The sequence below is a fragment of the Podarcis pityusensis genome, assembly GCF_964106645.2.
Source record: "Podarcis pityusensis genome assembly, chromosome: 2".
Classification (NCBI taxonomy): domain Eukaryota; kingdom Metazoa; phylum Chordata; class Lepidosauria; order Squamata; family Lacertidae; genus Podarcis; species Podarcis pityusensis.
Window position 1 is genome coordinate 10,337,377 of NC_138029.1, and position 19,736 is coordinate 10,357,112.

At 40.8% G+C, this 19,736-nt stretch overlaps 1 protein-coding gene across 7 annotated transcripts in view; it reads right to left on the reverse strand.

The window, feature by feature from the left end:
* Nucleotides 1-929: 929 nt before the first annotated feature.
* Nucleotides 930-19,736, reverse strand: part of LARP4 (La ribonucleoprotein 4) — a 37,033-nt gene continuing 18,226 nt past the window's right edge. For all 7 annotated transcript variants that reach the window (XM_080994531.1, XM_080994529.1, XM_080994528.1 and 4 more), the window contains 10 exons: nucleotides 18,911-19,021; nucleotides 18,085-18,138; nucleotides 16,668-16,877; nucleotides 15,739-15,842; nucleotides 10,636-10,869; nucleotides 9,978-10,026; nucleotides 8,766-8,924; nucleotides 7,589-7,707; nucleotides 6,213-6,378; nucleotides 930-5,742 (listed from right to left, as the gene is read on the reverse strand). In XM_080994531.1, the coding sequence (XP_080850657.1) occupies nucleotides 5,401-5,742; nucleotides 6,213-6,378; nucleotides 7,589-7,707; nucleotides 8,766-8,924; nucleotides 9,978-10,026; nucleotides 10,636-10,869; nucleotides 15,739-15,842; nucleotides 16,668-16,877; nucleotides 18,085-18,138; nucleotides 18,911-19,021 (1,548 nt within the window). In that variant the 3' untranslated portion in view covers nucleotides 930-5,400. The remainder of the gene's footprint in view (nucleotides 5,743-6,212; nucleotides 6,379-7,588; nucleotides 7,708-8,765; nucleotides 8,925-9,977; nucleotides 10,027-10,635; nucleotides 10,870-15,738; nucleotides 15,843-16,667; nucleotides 16,878-18,084; nucleotides 18,139-18,910; nucleotides 19,022-19,736) is intronic.

A 19,736-nucleotide genomic window follows, 5' to 3' on the forward strand; every position in this document is an offset into this window, starting at 1 on the left:
GAGGTTCCACAAAGAATGTTGTCAAATAATGGAGTTTGCTTTGCCATAAATCATCAGGCAACGGCTAGCAAAAGTGTAAATCCAACAAGCATCTCATGTAGTTGTGGGGAATATTCACTTCGGCTGTCATAGGATGTAGGCCTATGGTTTCCCCCAGCTTCCCAGAATTTTACAAACGCCACAATTCAAAGCAGGGAGGAATTAAGTGACTCAACTCTTCTTACAATCTTTGTGCAGAAAGTCATGCCATCACCAAGTTGTTTTTGCCCCTTCTGGGGAAGACGGGTGATTTTCAGCAGAAAAACCACCCTACTGTTCCCTCACACCCTTGCAACAGCCTTCCCTTTCAAACTGAATGATTCTGAGTAGTTGGTGAGGCTCCAACTACATGTAGTTCTATTGTAAAAAAACAGCACAGGATAAAAGCCAAAGTGAAATAACGTCGGTGAGGACAGATGTCATAGTATCCATTGTACTGGGCCAGACTGGCCAACTGAAGTATTGGCTTTATGTTTCAGGATGAAATTTAAAAGAATGAATGCTGTTGTCTTATACATCCTCTATAGTGGGGGGGGGGGCAGATTTGTGGTTCTCCATATGGTCTTGGACTACAACTCCCAAAATCCTCAACCACTGCCCATGCTGCCTGGGGGCAACACCATCTGGAGCGCCACAGGTTAGCCTTCCCAATCTACAACTATACTCCCAATGTAGTTAATTAGCCGTATGGGTAAGAACCAACATCCAAAGTAGCCTGTCTGCCATAATGGCATTTAAGATCCACCTATTTAGGAATGTCTCAACAATTAGCTTCAGGCATATAGTTCCTGCCCATCCTTCCGTTTTGATCAGTTAGTGGTTTTGAGTAATAGGTCTTCCACTGCCACATACTCGGCATACCAAGTCATTTAGCATCTGGACAAAGGATGTGTGTCTTTTTAAGGTGGATTTTATTATTTCCTTCTAACGGTTATTTCAGTTTCCCATAGCACCTTGGCAATGTCAAAAACAAATACAAATACATGTATAATTTTAACAATTAAGCATGAACCTACTTTACACATTTTTGTTTTAGACAGCTTTGACAACAGGAATAAACCAAACTGACAAAGTAGAGAATCCAGATAATTACTACTTCTTTTTTTTAAACAGAAGTCTCACAGAAAAGTGAGAATATAAATATCAGAAACCAAACTTTTCCAGGAGAGACATAGCTGAGTGGTTTTGACTGAAGAACTGAAACCATTTGTGCACTAGCCAGTTACATCAGAAATATATTTGAGGGGGGGATTTTATCCATGACAATCTTCTGTAAAAAACACACACCCTCCAGCTATTAAATATAAAATGCTTGAAGCTGTTACAGGTTACTTTGAAGACCAATTAGTTTCCATTTAATATCCTCTGAAACCTACATTAATACACTCATCAGATGTCTTCCAGAGTCCAGGGCTGGAGACCCAGCTAACTTTCATCCCAAGTTTTTTTTTTTAAATGAAATGTACCATCCTAAAGGAAACCCACACAAAGAATATCTGCTCTCTCTCAAACACACATACACACACACACACACACACACAAGAGCATGATAGGCCATTAAAGATTAACGATAACAATCTTATGTTTCAGAAGGAAATATCAAAAGTTAAAGAAAAAAAACCTATTGCATATTTGTTGTAATCACAATTTACAAAAGCTCCCCCCAACCCGAAGTGCATTTCTGTTGCATTTTGTCTGTATATAATGCTGCATTTTACAAATTTGAAATCTGTACACATGTAGCAGGTATTTTTTCTCTCTCATGTGAATATTCACTTGGGTAACAGTAAAAAGAGTGAACATATTCAGACATTTAGCCGATATTGATGAAATAGTAAGGCCATAGCTATTTTACTACAATAAAAGCATTGCTTAAGTCACTTAATTGCTACTGATCTGCCCCAGTTTCATCTTTTAAGTTTTCTTCTGGTCAGTAAGATGGGTTTAGTTCAACCTACTGCTAAATCTGCATCACACTTTCTGCCAAGCTAAATCAAAAAAAGAAAAGAAGGTAGGAATATTAAGTTCCATGCCAACGGAGTATCTCCCCCTTTTTTCCCTTCCAGAACATAAGTACAATAATAGGACCCAGAGTTATTTACCAATCCTAAAAACATGAAAGGAGAAAAACTCAGAACACTCATAAAATCACCAACAAATGAGAGTTGAGGAAACTGAAAGCTGTTTGCCATTATAATGAATTATTATTTCAACTGATAAGACTCAACAGGCATGTCTGTCCATTACTGACCTTTAAGGTGAAAGGTAATGGCATTTAGGTAGACAGCTTTGACACTGATGTTTTATGGATGAAATGCAAACATCAGCTTCATCTCCACTGTTTCAATATTTACAATGAAAATGCTTGTTTTGGTTATTTTACCAGTACAGGCTATGCCGGTATATATTACATTCATCCAGTATTTTTTAATAGACAAAGGACAAGGGTTCACATGTTGTTGTTCACTGCCTCAATTTCCCAGTAACTATAAGAATGCTTTGTCCATTAACACTTTAATGCAAAACTATGCAGAAAACAAGCACTGCCACATTCAACATTCTTACAATAAAACAGCAGAATTGCCAGCAGTGAATCTAGTTCTAAAGATGTTATTTCTCGTTTCCAAAGTAATATGGGAAGACTGATGGATGGAGACTCAAGACACTGCCTGAGAATGGGCAAGAGCAATAGTGAGCCCAGATAAGTTTCTAATCATGCAATAACTGCAAGAAAAGCTAACAGCACACACTGTTCGCTCTCTTTTTAACAGTTGCATTTACTTCATTATTTCCTCTAAACCTAAAAGTTTATAGTAGATTTGAGGGGGGGGGAGGCTATGTTAACTGAGTTGATAGTTACCAAATATTGAGCCCTCAAGAGTAGCAACTTTACACTGGAAAAAGCTGTTTTTACACACTTAACACATACATTGAACAAGAGCCATAACCCACGCAAACACACACACACACTCACACGGTGTATAACACATCTCTTCCATAGGTCAACATTTTTAACTCACAAGAAAGCAATTGTGAGCTCTATTTTTTTAACATCCAAAAAAGCAAAGAGCTACACTTTCAAGTTGATCTGCTTTTGAACAAAGATTCTACCCATACGTGGATACATAACGCAGGGTTAGGTTTCACACACTCACATTGCCAGGTAATTTGTTTTGACTAGCCCCTTTCCAAACAACTACATTCTCTCTGAATGACAGACAACCATATATATATTTCCAGAACTCCTGTCGGCTCTTATAAATTCAAATACATCTTTAGTTTGTAATGTCACAATACGTGTCTACCCTAAGGATAACTGTCGCAGTTCAACCTTTTTTTCCAATCCAAGTGCAGTAATTAGATTTATGATCTTAAAAAAGAATTTTTGAAGTACTCTTCCATACATTTTGCAGCGTTCTTAACACTTTTAAATATTTTTCACCTTTTGTGGGTTATGTCCATACAAAAATAGCATTATGAGTAAACCAAAATGGGTTTCTGTGTTAACAGATGTGATCAATGATTTGTGTAAATTTAAAGACTGCCAAACCCAGCACATGTACTTTAAAATGAGTAATGATTAATAACATGCATAGAAAAAAAGAATATCAACTATGTAAGTACATATACACTTTTCAATCAAATAAAAAAGTGATTGCCAAGCTGAATAATAAGTTAGAGAAATGACAAATCTAACTTTATATATATATTTATATACTTATAAAAATAGATATGAGTGTTCTCAAAGCCATTGATAGAGAATGCCTACTGAGTAAAAATTGCCAAGGGTTATCTGGCTAAGAAAATCAGAAGATGAACATTTTCACAGTTAAATTATTTATCTGCCACTGACATTTTAAAGTTATCACTAGCATATATAAACTAGGATGTGGTAGTATCTCGCAACTGCATTTTCCAGTGTTCACAACTAACAACTTTAAATTTGTTATACTTGCTATTAACTAAAGAAAGGTACACTTTGTTGTTGCAAGATACTTTCCCCTAACACTTTAATACAGAACCTTGAACCCTAGCATGCAGATTTTGGCAGATTTAACTTGTAGCTTTCCTATTCCTTTTATGACTTACTAGAGTTACCAGCTTATAACCCAGACTGCTCATTACACAATGTTGTTAATCTAATTAACATAAAGCTATGTAAAAATCCTCTCCAATGTTCTCCAGACTAACTTGGAAGTTTCCATGGCTATCACCTCTAAAAAACCGAGGAAACCTAGTTACCAAACTTGCTGTTTTAAAAGTCTGCCCTCTACACAAAACCTGATTTCCAGTATAGTATGAAGTGCTTTTTTCAGTAGAAAGAGCTTTTTCAATATACAGTATGTATCAATGCAAGTCACTCTAGAGGCCCATCCATGTATCATAGAAAGGCCAAACTTCAAACTGACTTGCCTCACTTCTACACAATTAAGCATACTGAAGAGATGAAAATCCAAGGTCATTAAATGTGATACCAAGAAAAGGACTGCTGTGCACTTTTTCTGTATTAGTCCTGCATCAGTACTGGAACGACTATTCCAGCTAGATGTGCATAATTCTGTAATAAAGATTTAGAGAAAAATACTTAAGCAGTGGGGGAAAATAAAAATAATGCAATCCCTAATTAGGGGGAAAGCAAGTACAAATTAAAACCTTGCCCACTATTCATTTACTAATCTTGCTGTTTGTATAATCCAAAGTAAAATAGAGTTTTAAAAGCTGACCAAAATTAGTAAGTTCAAATACTACATTTCCAAAACACAAAATACTACAGTAGTACATTCAGTTATCAGCAGTGACTAAATCATGACATAACAAGTATGTGGCTACACTCATTCATACTGACCAAGCATGTCAGTTTTGGGGCTGATTTGTAATGCAAGGCCATTAATGGCATACACATCATCCTACAAGCCGTACATTAAATAGATTTAAAAAGTAATTTATAACTTTTACACAAATGCTTTTTTCAAAAAAGAAAAAAAGGGAAAAAATATTTTGCCTCTTCTTTCTCCAGGTGAGGAACATGCTATTGTGTGTATGTATTTGTTCCTCATTTTCAACAAACTAATTCATAACCCAAGACTCTACCTTCAGGCAGGAAACCCGCTGCAAATTAAAACAAAAAAAAAAAAGTTACAAAAATTATAATCTTTTATCATATTTATATTGATTCAATTCCTCCAGCATTTTATATATCACTTTGAGATGAATATTGGGACCTCTTCAAGCACTCTCACACCGCAAACTCTGTGCTCTTGAATTCAGTGTCCGCTTTCCCCACATTTGAATTTCTCACAGCTGGCCAGTTTCTCCTCTAATGCTCATTAGTCCATACTTATGATTAAATAAAAAGTCTGATCAATTTTCCTTTGGTGATCGTGGTGGCACATACTGTTCCTTGCCAACACGCCGAGGCGCTCCCTGAGGAGAAGACCTACGTCCACATTGGCGCCTCTGTTCCCTGATTTTTCCTGCGGCTCCCTTGGGAGGCCCGTTGCCCCTGAAGACCGCAAAGTCCTTAACCCGTCCTTCAGGTTTTTCGCACGCCTTCTCTCCAGCTCTTTCATGGGTGCCATTTTCTTCTGTTTTGGCAGGAGAGGTTACATTGGTACGCAGCTCCCTAAGTGGCTGAACAGAAACTGGAGCCATCTCTTTTGGGGGTTTCTGGCAGACTTCAGCATAGCTGAGCTTCCGAGGTTGCTTTGGGTGTCAAAGAGAAAGGTTTTAGTGTGGCAGAATACAAAAGGACAGCATTTTAAAATAAAAACCAAGTACAGTGGTACCTCGGGTTAAGTACTTCATTCGTTCTGGAGGTCCGTTCTTAACCTGAACCTGTGCTTAACCTGAAGCACCACTTTAGCTAATGGGGCCTCCTGCTGCCGCCGCGTCGCCAAAGCACGATTTCTGTTCTCATCCTGAAGCAAAGTTCTTAACCTGAGGTACTATTTCTGGGTTAGTGGAGTCTGTAACCTGAAGCGTATGTAACCCGAGGTACCACTGTAGTTTCTCTTCAGTCAATGCAAAAGTTTATTTTATTATTTTTTTCAACAGCCCCCTCCATCCGAACACAAACCTTCACTGCAAATACTGGGGTGAAATTCCCACATTCCCCAAGGCTTGGAGGTGTTTATTAAAGCCATTGAAAACCCACTGAAAGCAGACACCCTTACCTGTACTGTCACGGTAGGCATCGTGTTCGTACTGGTTGTAGATGAAGTGGCGTTTGTCCTAGGTGATTTTACAGTACTGAGGGGGCACACAGGTGAAGGTGGCGAAGTCTGGCTAGCAACCTCTTTCTGCGCTTGGACCTCTTCCAGCTTATCTGGTTGAGTGGCACTGGTAAATCCAATGAGAGTTTGATATTACACCTTGCACAGGAACTAGCTGGGCTTCTTGAACATGATTTCTTGCATCCAAAGCAATCATTTCCCAGGTATGGGAACATATTTAAAGGCAGGGGGCACAGATTCCATATGCTCCCTTCCCTGTGTGCATGTTGAACGCATCATCACACACAATGCCAGTCCACTCCCACACAATTAATCATAACATCATAGGTCCATCTCCTTTTGTGTTGTTATGCACTAGTCGTATGAGCAACACATTTTTTTCATTGTTTTTATATTCATTTGTCTGATAAACATTAAAATACAATAGCCCAGTTTGCATGGAATGTAAAGCCAAATAAATGGCTTGGCACAAAACAAGCAAATATGTGGGTGTAGCCACTGCTCTCCTCCCCTGGTCTGGCAGTGCTACCCAGGACTAAGCTATGGTTTGTTTAGTATTAGGTCTAAACTCAGGCTCGTGATTTGTCTCACTTCAAACCCCAAGCTGTAGGCAAAGGCTTGTTTCTTGGGTTTACCACTTGTGGCTTTTCTAGGGGAAACAAACTATGAGCCCAGATTCAGACTTAACACTAAGCAAACCACGGATTCTCCTTGGCTAACAGAGCAAAACCAGAAGTGTGCTATGGTCTCAATCTTCACTGCAGAGGCTCATCAGCACCAAGTCATTGTTTGGCTTAGAATTATGTTTGAACTGGCTCCAAGTGCAACCATGTTCCTCCATTTAATCTGCTTGCTCTTAAGACTCACAAGTGAGCTCTTAGGAATTGTTTGCTTATTTTAAGGATATTCAGTATAACCAGATATGGGGACCCAGATTACTGCACAGTACCTTTTAAAACAGAATCATCTGTTACCAGACATCTGAGGAGATAGGCAGCACCATGAACTAGTTCTTACAAACATGAAGAGTACACAAAGCATTCATCAATTAAAGGAAAAAGGGCAGGGCATTCTGAGTATAGCTGCAACTTTCACCCATACTATTATTGGTATTTGCTGTTGTCTTTTGTTTAACTAGCTGCCCTGTAATTTGCTTCCCCCCTTGGCTTTCTTTTTATTGATTGCATGTCACTTTGAACAGCCTGCTGGCAGAAAATGCCTCTAGTACTAAAAGAAACATAAATATATTTGCCCTTCCCTTTCAATGCAGCTACATAGTTCCAGGTGCAACTTAAAACTAACACTTGTCTCCTTACCTTAATCCAGGAACATCAATCTCACAGGGAGAACTGGCACTCGTGACAGGCTGAACAGTACTCTGGCCCTGCTCTTCCTGAGTAGATGTTATACAATCGACTGGCAACTCTTTGTTTTCCTAGAGGAAGCAAAAGAAACGATGTTTTCAACAATACAGACTAAGATAACAACTCACATGAGTCACAGCCACAAACAAGGGGCACACAAACATTTTAAAATAGGAATGTCATTCAATCAAGCCCAAAGAATACATACATTAAAATGGACCCTTTACAAGTTTGTAAAAGCAGCTGCACCTGTCTACTCCAGTACTGCACACACCAGCAGCTATAGCAGGGGTGAAATCAGCCTTGTATTTAAAGCACTAGCCTGGTAGCCACAGTGGCCACAAACTGCATGCAGGTGAGTGAGGGAATTGGCAGAGGAGGGATGGAGCTCTCAGTTCCTCCTATGCTCACAGCATAGAAAACTAGACATGCCCTCAGAGGAGGCAAACCATTTCCATACTCAGTGCAAACCTAGAGCAAGCTGCTGTGGGGGACGGGACAGATCTCGTCACATGACTAGTTACAGGTCTGATGGGGCCTTCGGCAAACTTGTATCTAATGGGTCCCAACTCTTGTCACTGGGCCCGGTGGCAGGCTTAGCTGATAGCAGGCTCCAAAGCGATGCTATATAGGGGCACGGTGGGAAATTTAAATGGTGGCTATACTCAGGTATAAATGATTCAGTATAAAAAATAAAGGCGGGCCCAGGGCAAGCATCACTGGTGAAACCTTCCAGGGCACTGGCCTCCTGACCTTCATTCTCCTTCCCTCTTTTGTGAGCCCCTCAGCAGGCAACTAAACATTTTGCAGGCTACTAACCTGTATGGGCTTATTTACAAGGGTGGCTGAAATAATCCTGGCTCAGATTTCTCACCCAGACATTCAGCCCCACTAGACGTAGTGCTCCTGTATGGACCCCTTGGAGCAAGACAAGGTTATGCACTGTGTAGCAAGCATTCCAAGACAGGGGTGCATTTGTTTTATTATCGGTCACAGGATTTGGGGCCGGGTTGGTGGGAGACAGCCACTTCCTGCTCTCTTCTAACAATCTGTGCCCTTGATTAGGACAAGACTCACTCTAACCTCCCCTTCTTGCTCTGAGATTAGGTCAAGCACTGAGATTAGGTACCTTTTCTTTGCTTATTCCTTTAACAACGTCCGACATCCTACTCTCCAAGACTGGGTCCCCTTGTGTTTTTATCATGCTGCCAGGCAATGGAGGGAAATTCGAGGCTAGCAAGTCAAACTTTGGTGTCAAAGTCTTAGTTTCAGCTGAAGGCGGAGGCCGCTAAAAAAGAAGATAACATGTTAATATACTGTGAAGGAATAACATACTATGCCCCACCCAATCAATATTCAATCTAGAGAAGAAATTGAGTAACACATCTCTTCCCTCCATCCAGATACCCTTACAAGCCAATTTCATGCAATACAGTGAACTGGTTCACACGCAATGCTAAATCAGACTGCAGCTTTCAATGAAAGCATGAGCAAGTAGATTCCTGGATAGAAGATTGCAGTCCTGCTGCTGCTGCTGCTGCACTGCTGTGAGCTATGCCATGATTTGCCTTAGAATGCCATCCACACCCAGGCTCATCATTTGCATCTTCCAGTAAGCCTAAGAACAAACTGTGGTTACACAGCTTGTGGTTTGTCTGGAGACAAACCACAGGCCTGGGTCCAGACGATATGCTAAACCAAGCAAGCCACGACTTCACTCACAGCAATCGCAGGACCAAAGGAGAAGCAAAAAGCAGCCACAACATCCTTTTCAGAAGTCCCAAGTGCTTGTATTTAGGTATCGCTGTGATCCATATCAGTGAGAAAATATCCAAGTACTATTGAAATTTGCACAAAATGAGATTTCAAGAAAATATATTCAATGGAAATTGAGAGCAGTATGACTGTGAAATCTAATTCCATTACGTGCAAATACAGGTGGGAATGAAGAGAAGGATCACAGTTCGGGCAGAAGGGACGAATGGTCCAAGCCACTATTTTGGAAATGACAAAACCTCTTTTGGCATATGAAGGGCCATCACAGGGGCTGTTTTACAGTACAGTGGTACCTCTGGATACGAACAAGATCCGTTCCGGAGTCCCGTTCGCATCCAGAGCAGAATGCAACCCGCGTCTGCGCGCGCCGCAATTCGCCGCTTCTGCGCATGCTCGTGACGTCATTTTGACCATCTGCGCATGCGCGAGCGGCAAAACCCGGAAGTAACGCATTCCGTTACTTCCAGGTTGCCACAGAGCGCAACCCGAAAACGCTCAACCTGAAGCAACTTCAACCCAAGGTATGACTGTACAAATATTCCTTTTAGTAAACCCAAAACCTTACCACAAGTCTGTCATCTTCCCGTCTTCTCCGACCTCTGAAAATGTTTCTCCTGTAAATAAGCAAAGAGAAGCTTCCATGAACTTTCTAACTATTTTTAAAGCTGCTAAAACTGCCAACAGCTTATTGATATGATTAAATACCGACCCATTTTTTATTCCCTGTGTTTTATTGCAGTTTGCCCGGTTTTGTGGACACCCTAGAGCTGGTAGAAAGAAGGTTCCCTCATAGAATTAACACTAATATCTTTCCAGCACCAGTGTTAATATTGTGGTGGTTTTGGGGACTATTTTAGCTCAAAGTGTTGGTGATTATCTTTCATATCTGAGAGAGGGTATTTTCCTTTCTTATTACTCACTTTTAGTCTGCTACTGATTTTGAATTTTAAATTTAAGAACAGCATTTATATGAATTTCATTTGTTTGTAGAACTTTGTTTTAAGAGTAGCTTTGAGACTTTACTGTTGCAAAGTAGTCCCAAGTTCAAATGCTGACAAACTAGAGCGCTGGATGCACTGAGAAAGACCCCTGCCTGACAACAGCTACTGCCTGTCAACACAGACATCCTTGGCTAGATAGACCAATGATCTAGCTCATTATAATGCAGCTTTATATAGCTGGCAGAAACCTTAAAGCACACCTGTAAATGATGTATTCCTTACCTGCCTCGGCTCATGCCATAATCACCATTTTGCTCTATCTGTGTAACAGAAGAATCCTTCGGTGAATAGCTTTGATCTTGGTGTCCTGACAATGAGTTTGCTTGCCGTTCCGTTTGGAAGTTCCTTGAGCTGGCTCTGTGCAGTTGTCCATCTCCTACGGACACAGCACTGACTGCGGATGTTACTTCAGCAGAATGTTCAGAACTACTTGACAATCGGAAATGAGGCTTCACGCTGGATATGTAAAATATGTGGACATAAATTAACCCAACAGTACAAAAAGGTGCTCCTGTCAACAAACTAAACTGGCCACCAACACATTAAGAACTAAGGAAGCCTAGTAGTATGTTTTCCTAATAACAATACAAATCTACATTGGCCACCAGCATCGCAACTGTGAATTGACAGAATACAATGTTCGAAAGCAAAAACAAGGCTGTTTTTTTAATCAGCTTGGTTTTTTGTGCCTGTCAAGTTGTGTATCTATATAATCACTCTAATCCATTTTCAGGTTCAGCTCAAAATCCAACCACTCATTTCCTACCTTCAAACGAGCATGCCTCCATTTCCTTTGTCCTCGCCTATTCCGAGATTAAAATATAGGGCAAAATAAGGGTCTCCATAATTTTTCTTTTATGGGGTGCAATTAATCATGTTAAAACAGATCATTACTTCCCCCTTTAAAAAAACCAAAACCACTCAGTTTGCATTGACTCCCTGTATGGATGTGGTACCCAGTCAACACTAAGCTTACAGCTTGTAAAATAAGGTCCCCATATGCAGTCATTATTATTTTCATGGGGACATTCCCAAGGGAGCTGAAGGAAGCAGTGGTGTGTCAGCTCTTCAACAAAACTTCATTAGATCCTTTAGATCTATCCAATTACCACCCAATGCTCTCCCCAATGCTTTTTAACATCTTTATGTGCCCCCTTGCCCAGACTGTCCGGAGCTCTGGGCTGGGTTGTCACCAATATGCTGATGACACTCAGCTCTATCTGCTGATGGATGGCAACACCGACTCAGCCCCACACACACTGACCAGATGCTTGAAGACTTTGGCTGGATGGTTTCGTGGGAGCCGACTGAAACTAAATCCTTCAAAGACAGAGGTCCTCTGACTGGGTCGGGATGGCATGGGGATGAGGGACCAACTCCCTTCTCTTCCGGGGGCCCAATTAGTGCCAGTGCCTTCCATTAAGAGTTTAGGTGTAATCCTTGATGCCTCCCTTTCCATGGAGGCGCAGGTTACAGCAACAGCTAAGACGACATTTTTCCATCTTCGCCGCATTAAGCAGTTGGTCCCTTCCCTTTTCCGCCCTGATCTGGCCACAGTGATCCATGCAACGGTCACCTCCAGGCTTTACTACTGTAATTTGCTCTACACGGGGCTGCCCTTGAAACTGTCCCAGAAACTCCAGCAGGTGCAGAATGCTGCAGCGAGGCTCCTCACGGGGTCCCTGCCATGGGAGCATATTCACCTAGTGCTTTACCAGTTGCAATGGCTCCCGGTGGAGTATAGGCTCATGGTTCACAGTGCTGGTTTTGAGCTTTAAAGCCCTTTGTGGCTTAGGGCCCTCGCATTTACAGGACCGCCTCTCCTGGTATGCCCCACAGAAGACCTTAATGTCCATGAATAACCATAGTTTAGAGGTCCTGGGCCCTAAGGAAGTCAGACTATCCTCTACCAGGGCCAGGGCCTTTTCAGTGACGGCTCCGACCTGGTGGAATGCTCTGTCCCATGAGACTAGGGCCCTATAGGATTTAACCTCCTTTCGCCGGGCCTGTAAGGCAGAGATATTCCACTTGGCCTTTAATTTGAATTCAGCCTGATCTTTTATTTCCTTTCTCTTTCCTCCCCCTCCCCTTTTATGACGATTACCTGGTCTGGGACCCCACAGCCAATTCTCCCCTGGCCTCCTTGCTGGCTCAAGTAGGACTAATTCAGCCAGCTAGCCCTGGTGACTATCTAATGTTTATTGGATGGATTTCCCCCAAACTGATTTTTGAACTTTAAATTTTATTGTTACACTGTATTTTTACTGTATATTTTTATACTGTATTTTATGCTGCTTCTATGTTGTATTACAATTAAGTGTTTTAAATTTGTTGTTAGCTGCCCTGAGCCCGGTTTTCTGAACCGGGAAGGGTGGGGTATAAATAAAAAATTATTTATAAATTTATTATTTATTATCATGTCCCAATAAAGAATCACATCTCTGTGAGGAAGAGGCAAATAACTCCAAGAAATCCTTTGCCACTAGGGGATCAAGGTGCAAGTAGTTTCTTTGAAAACACTCAAATATATTTGGGGGTGGTGGTGGTCCTAAATAGACTTACTCAGCATTAGCTGGAAACACTGTAAGGTGGGTTTGAGCAGAACACACCCTGCTAAACTATTCTGTCTGTTGTGAGTGGAGGGGGTGTACAGCCATCAATTTAGTATCACAGTATTAATAAATCTAATCCTTAATGGAAAAACTCTTTCTTGACCCAACTTCAAATGTCACAAATGAGTTTGCAAAAGTCTGAAATATATTTAGAAACCAGTTGGTAACTACTTCTTCTTTTTGCAGTAACTGGAATCAGCTAATCCATTCATTCCCATTTCAAGAAGGTTATCAAAGTCATCATAGGACATAAACAAAAACTGCCAAGAGGGTCCAGAATGCTTTAAGACCTAAATGTAGAGACTTCTATAGTTTTTTTTTGAGAAATGACTCCTTATAGGAAACTGAAGAATTGCAGTGTAGTACAATACAAATCACACTAGTAATAACCAAATGAACAGTTTACAAATTCCAGAATAATGCTATGACCAAGACACAGTACGGTTAAATAGAAAAACCAGGTTTCAAAGTGTGAGCCAGCCCTCAGATCTCATAATCTTAGCTGTCATTGAGAAGGGCACACATTCTTAGCCTAAGCAAGAGAAAGAAAGGCCAAAGAAAGAAAACAGCAGGAGAGAAAAGTATAAGAATATTAAGAGATGCTCAGACTTTGATTGTAAGGCCCATTTTCTCTCATGTGCAATATTTGTCATCACAGGGCTGATACTCAGAATCCACATCTCATTCTCAATGCTGCCATAAAATAAAAAACGCACAACCGTCTGATCTGTCAAGAAGTATTACTCAAAGGCATATGTATCTCCAAAGCTGTGGTGTGATTTAATCCTAAAGGATATTCTCAAAGATTAGAAATATTTTGTTCAGCTGGGGGGGGAGGGGCGTGGCATAGTTAAGGCAGGCCAAGATATTTGTTTTCCTAAAATGTATGCCCACTGACAAAAATACTTTTGTAAGGAGAAAATCACTTTCCAATGTGGTTAGATAATTTTGTACGGCTCTGAAACCAAGCTTTAAAAGCTTACTATATAGTCATGTAATAATATTAAAACAGCTGGAAAAGACAGATACACATTCATACTGCCTAAACCAGAACATCTTCTGGTTTAAATTAAAAACATAAGACTCTGAAACTTTCTAGTCAATCTCCAAGCTATGGCAACTATAAATTAGGATATGAAAGATATTTACCATAATATGCTTTGAGGTGGACTACCCACTTGATGCAAAGCTACATTAAACTGAAAGTTTTTCCTTTTAAAACAACCTTTCCTAAACACATTAATGTAGGAAGTTTGCATCTGAAACCTGACAGTGCACACCAAAAATTTTATGTGCACAAGTGAAACTGTTCCATGGGAAGTGCTTATCAAGTTACTTGGACCCAAGATAATCATAAAGAGGACGTCTCAGCATCTTCTACATTTTCCCCAGCTTTTCACTTAGTATAAGCAATTCCATAGAAAGTAGGTTCCACATGCTGGTGGCATCTAAAACTCAGTCCATACCAAAATGTCTCAACCTGTCTTATTAAAGGCTTTAGAAAGCCAAGTGCATGCAGAAACCAAATTTTATTGAGTTTCAGTTAAAATTAAAGCAACAGTACCACAGGTCCCGTTGTTGCTGAAACTACCGTATCATAGTCCAACTTCTGTTAGTGATAATGTCTGACGACCCTGAACTTTGGCCTCCCCAAATGTGTACAAAGGCTGTTTGCAAATGAAATCTCACAGAAAGCAATGACTGTGTTAACCTAGCACACTAACATTTTCAGTAATTACGAGTTGCTCCCATTTACTGGATTTTTTCTTCTTTTATGAATGAGCATATCTACACTCAAATCTTTACAGCTGCATCAGAACAGAGTCTAATTTGGTAAATGAATTACAGAGGTGGAGACAATATGTCGGTTCTAACAGAAGTAGCTTGAAATGAACTGGTCACTGAGATGCTGTACTGTACAACTGCACTACACCTTCCTCCACTGCACACCCAACTGCAGAGAGCATTCCTTTAAGTGTGTCACTGATAAACACTTCAATACAACGGAAGAATGAGCCTGCAATGCAAGGGTGGGGAACCTCTGGCTCACAGGCAAATTTTGGCCTGCAAGGGGTCCAATTTGGCCCACATAGCCTGTTCCCCTAAACCACATCCACATGCCCATCAGCTGATGCCACTGATTAAGTATTAAATTTTGCATTGGCTGTGCACCTAAGGCAGCAGGATATAATCACTGCTGAACAGTGGGGGTTAAATTCTGCTTAGTTCAAACAGGAGTGGGCAAGGGTGTCTGAAAGTTCCCTACTTTCTCCCTGCTGCTGGTCTCACACCTTGTGGAGCTGCTGTGAAAGCAGCTTCTCCTGAGCACAGCAAGCATGGTAAAAATCTGTGGTTTCTTCCTCCCTTCACAACCCATCATTGCCTTCAGTACAGGGGTGGAGACATGCTTGTAGCCAAGAAGCAGTAAGTGTCCCATGGCCCATGCATATCACAACAGCAGCAGCAAATCTTATTGCGAACTACACCCAAGAGTGGTGAGCTATAGCAAATATAAATTTATGAAGCTGTTTCCCAGCTAATCCTAGAAACAGAGGAAGCAAATTCTAGCTTGGAACTGAAAATTCTCTGAACCGGAATCTGTCTCCGAATGGCTAAACTGACAGAAGGGAGAAATCTGCATTGATTAAAAGAATGGCTAACAAGACAGATGCAGTCATAGGACTCCCAAAAAGAGTGTGGCCAGTTTTCTTACCGGTTTCTATGGAATGGGCGAGCTATACTTAATCCAGCAGCATTTGTCTTGTACGATCCTGGTGAATTGAAGCCATTCACAAATCCACCGTTAGGAAATGGAGCCTGCAGCAGACACAAAGTATATATCAAGAGGTAGCATAGAGGACTCATCCCACTGAAAACAAAGGTTCTTTAACTAGAAAACTGAGGACCACAACAATATACTCAAAACCAAGTTAAGTATGCTTCCCTACCTCTACATTTCCACCAACTGTATACATTTCCCCTTTTACCAGAATACTCAGCTGTGGCGAGGTAATGCTATACTGAGTGGGGATGTTCTCCTTAGAGTATGTAAAAGCTAGAAAGTCAGGGCTCTCATAAGAAGGCAGGAAAATGGGGACATGTTAGCTCAAGCAAGGAGAGAAGGAGAGAACCAATGTGGGGTTTCTCTATATTAACAGCAAGAATCCCCAGAGTTTCAAAGACAGGGCTTGCTGAGGATAATCTTGCATAGCGGGGCTTCTTCAACATCTCTCCAAACCCCATATCCCAGTGGTTGTAGGTGTGAATTTCTGCAGTGATTATCTATCACTAGTTTAAAATTAAAAGGTCTGTGTGTAAAGGCCTCGAATCCTCAGCAGCTTACTTCCAGAGCAACTAGTAGAATGCTGAACATTATTAAACCCACTAATTCTAGTTCATAGCTAGAGAAGGCTCAAATTTATTATTGTTATTCCATTGCAGAATATCATGGTTTTTCAAGCAGGCCTTTAAAACCACTCAGCAATTTTGAATAAGACAGTTTATCTGTATTTAGTACTGAAAATGCTTAAAGACTATTTTTAAAAATACTCAAGTGGTATTTAATGACATAACAGTGTTCTTCAGCCACCGAAGAAAGATAAACCCAGGTGACTCACACATGAGACTTAAGCATAAACTTACCAGTGGTGTTTCAAAATAAGGTGCAGGGTTTGGAGACCATGACTGAGGCACAATACTGTAGATGGAGTACTGCTGAGGACTATATACAGGCTGCATAAATAGTGGTGAGGCAAACTGTGCTTGTGTTTGAACAGGCTGAACATACACACTGGAATCCACTACCCGGTAACCATTCTTGGCAAAAAATGTGTTGATGGCTTTTATCCTGGCCTGTAAAAGGAAGATGAAACCACAGCACATTTACTATACATGGTGACAAGGCCATTAAAAGGTCTGTATCAGAGTAAAAGAAAAGAGGAAGCCACAATTATTTGTACTACTTCCTTCATCTATCAAGTTAGCCTGCAGAACTAGATTTTACAAATTGCTAAAAATGCACTTTCAACAAAGTTTACAATTTGGTTTGCTTCTGGGATGAAGTTCTATATTTCAAATACCCAATATAAGCCTTCCTTCAAAAATATCGCAACAATTAAAACTGACTATTTAATCTAACACTGTCATTCAATATTATTGAGACAGATCTGCTTAGTAGGTATGCTAGCAAGAGCAAGCAGTTCCACTAATGCTGGAATGAGAAGCATGATTGACCAGGATTAGCATGATTCACCAGAAGGTGGGATTGTGCACCTGTCAAAATGCTCTTTGCAGCTTTGCAAAGCACCGCTTGAAGCAGACTCTCCCCCACATCAAGGATGTGCTACCCGCTCGTCTCCCACTTTCATGGTTTGCTTTGGCCATAGTTTAATGTTGTTCGGTTCGGTTGGCACTATGAATAAGACTAAAAAGTGCCTCAAAACCATGTCCGCAATGCAATCCTGATTAGACTTAACTGTAGTCAACTCCAGTAATGCTAACCATGCTTGAAACCAGGGGTGGGCAACCTCTGTTCAAGCCATAACCACTTGCCCTACACCTGACCATCATATACAATGTCATGTATGCTGCAAGTAGTTGTGACTTGGCCAAAAGTGGGCTGCAGGCACAGACAATCAAAGGTGCCTGCAAAGCCTTCTGCAAGACACTTTGAAGGCCTGGCTATCAGCTGATCGAAGCCCTGACAAAGTGCAGCACACAGCTCTCTGCAAGCAGTGACAATCAGCTGACTGTTGTCCCCTGAAGAGAGCCTACAAAAAACAACAATCAGCTGGGATCAGCTGCACTAGGAAGTTCCCTATCAGTCCCATCCCAATGTTAAAAGTTGGCCTTCTTGGTTGTGGGAGGCGGGGGAGTGGAGACGAGAGAAAGATCAGGATCCCGCTGGTTCCTGACCCTTGCTTTAAACCAGGATTAAAATAAATCAATTTGGAGAGAAACATTACACTTACACCAAACTGGTATTAAAACCACAGTGCTGAGCCAATCATTTAAATACTGAAATATAACTTAAGATCCGAGAATACTTGAGGCAACTTACCATTATTGGCTTGCCCTGAAAGGTTTTAACTTCTTCCCGTAAATATTTAAATGCCTGTACAGATACAAAAACATTCACTGAGAGACTCACTTTGACAGAATTACACTTCAGAGATATTGGAAAGCTTATGGAACTATCTGCATAAATACAAACTGAACTAAAAAGAAAGAAAAACAATCTGGCTCCTTTTACGGAGGTTACTTGAGGAACAGTTAGGAGCTTTGCCACATAAAGTGTTACATTAAAGCTGGGGTGGCTGGTCTGGTGGCAGTCCTCCAAACCTTTGCCTCTAGCCCTCAGAACTCTTCCCACACAATCTTCACTAGCCTGTGTGCTTTTGCCAGGCTGGAATATGTCCTAGACCTCCTGATAATGCCTCTTATTTGCTTTGATGAAGGACAGAGTGTGAGAGTGTATCTAGAAACCAGCCTACTCTACAATGGTTGCATTTGATTTGTTGCTCCACCCTCCTTTGCTGCCACTCACCATTGGCATGTGGCCTCAGTAAAGTTGCCTGGAAGGTAATGTGCCTCTTGAGCTCCTACCCATATCAAAGCAGCAAATACACCCCTGGAACAGCTGGGATATGCCCATTCTGCTATGCCACCCACACCCCTCAGGTAATGGAGGCAATGTTAATCAGTTGTGTGTCCTTAGCTGCCTTCAGTCTTTTAAAGTTCTCTCCCCACTTCTCAACTTCTGGCTGCGTTTACATGATTGCTTTGAGAGACATAGGTTTATAACTGTTCTTGGCTGCCCTCACCCGCTAGCAGAGGACAGAATATAATAGCAGTGTAAAATGTTGGCCACCACATGATTTTCTTACCTGCTGTGCATCAGTGTCTGACTGGAATGTAACGTACCAGTTGTTATTGTGAGCAAATTCACAACTTATCACTTTGGGGCAGCTTTCATTTTTAAACAGTGCCTTTACCTCCTGGAGGGGAAAAAAAAAAAGACTATTTCAGTAAATTACAATTGCTGTATAGGTTTTTGTGACATATTATCAACTGGGACATTGTACCATCTATGAAAAAAGTCAAAGAGAGTGAATTAATATATATGCAGAACTATGTTTATCATCTTTATTTTTAAACATTTTGAATTCCTACTGGAGTACAAAATGCTTAAGTTCAGTGAAGCACTGTTACCTACATTAGCAATGACCTGTACTCCGCTTACATAAATGTGGAACAGTGCATTTAGCAATCACAATAAGAAACATTACTTTACTTCAACTTCCAAACAAGATTGCTAACAATCTGTAAAGCCACCATGTGATCTCCTAAGTCAAATAGGCTTCCTGCAAAACAAAGCAACCTTGTTCCAAAACAAATATCCATATCCTCAGCTATTGTGAACTAATATTTCACAACTAAAAAAACAACTTCTCCATTTTTTAAAATGCCATTGTTAAGGTGCATTTAGTATAGGTATGGCAAATGCTACTCAGTTATGCTTTACAAAAGCGGAAATGATCGCTACCAAATATTCCAAATCTCCCCGATAGCCTGGAGGGAGTTATTGCGATTAACCAAGAATAATGCCTTAGAGAGTATTGCCTTACAACAATGCACATCATTCTAAGTTCTCAATGGGAAAAGGAAAGCTTTCTGCAGGATTGACATCTTAAAATATCTTTAATCCTGAGA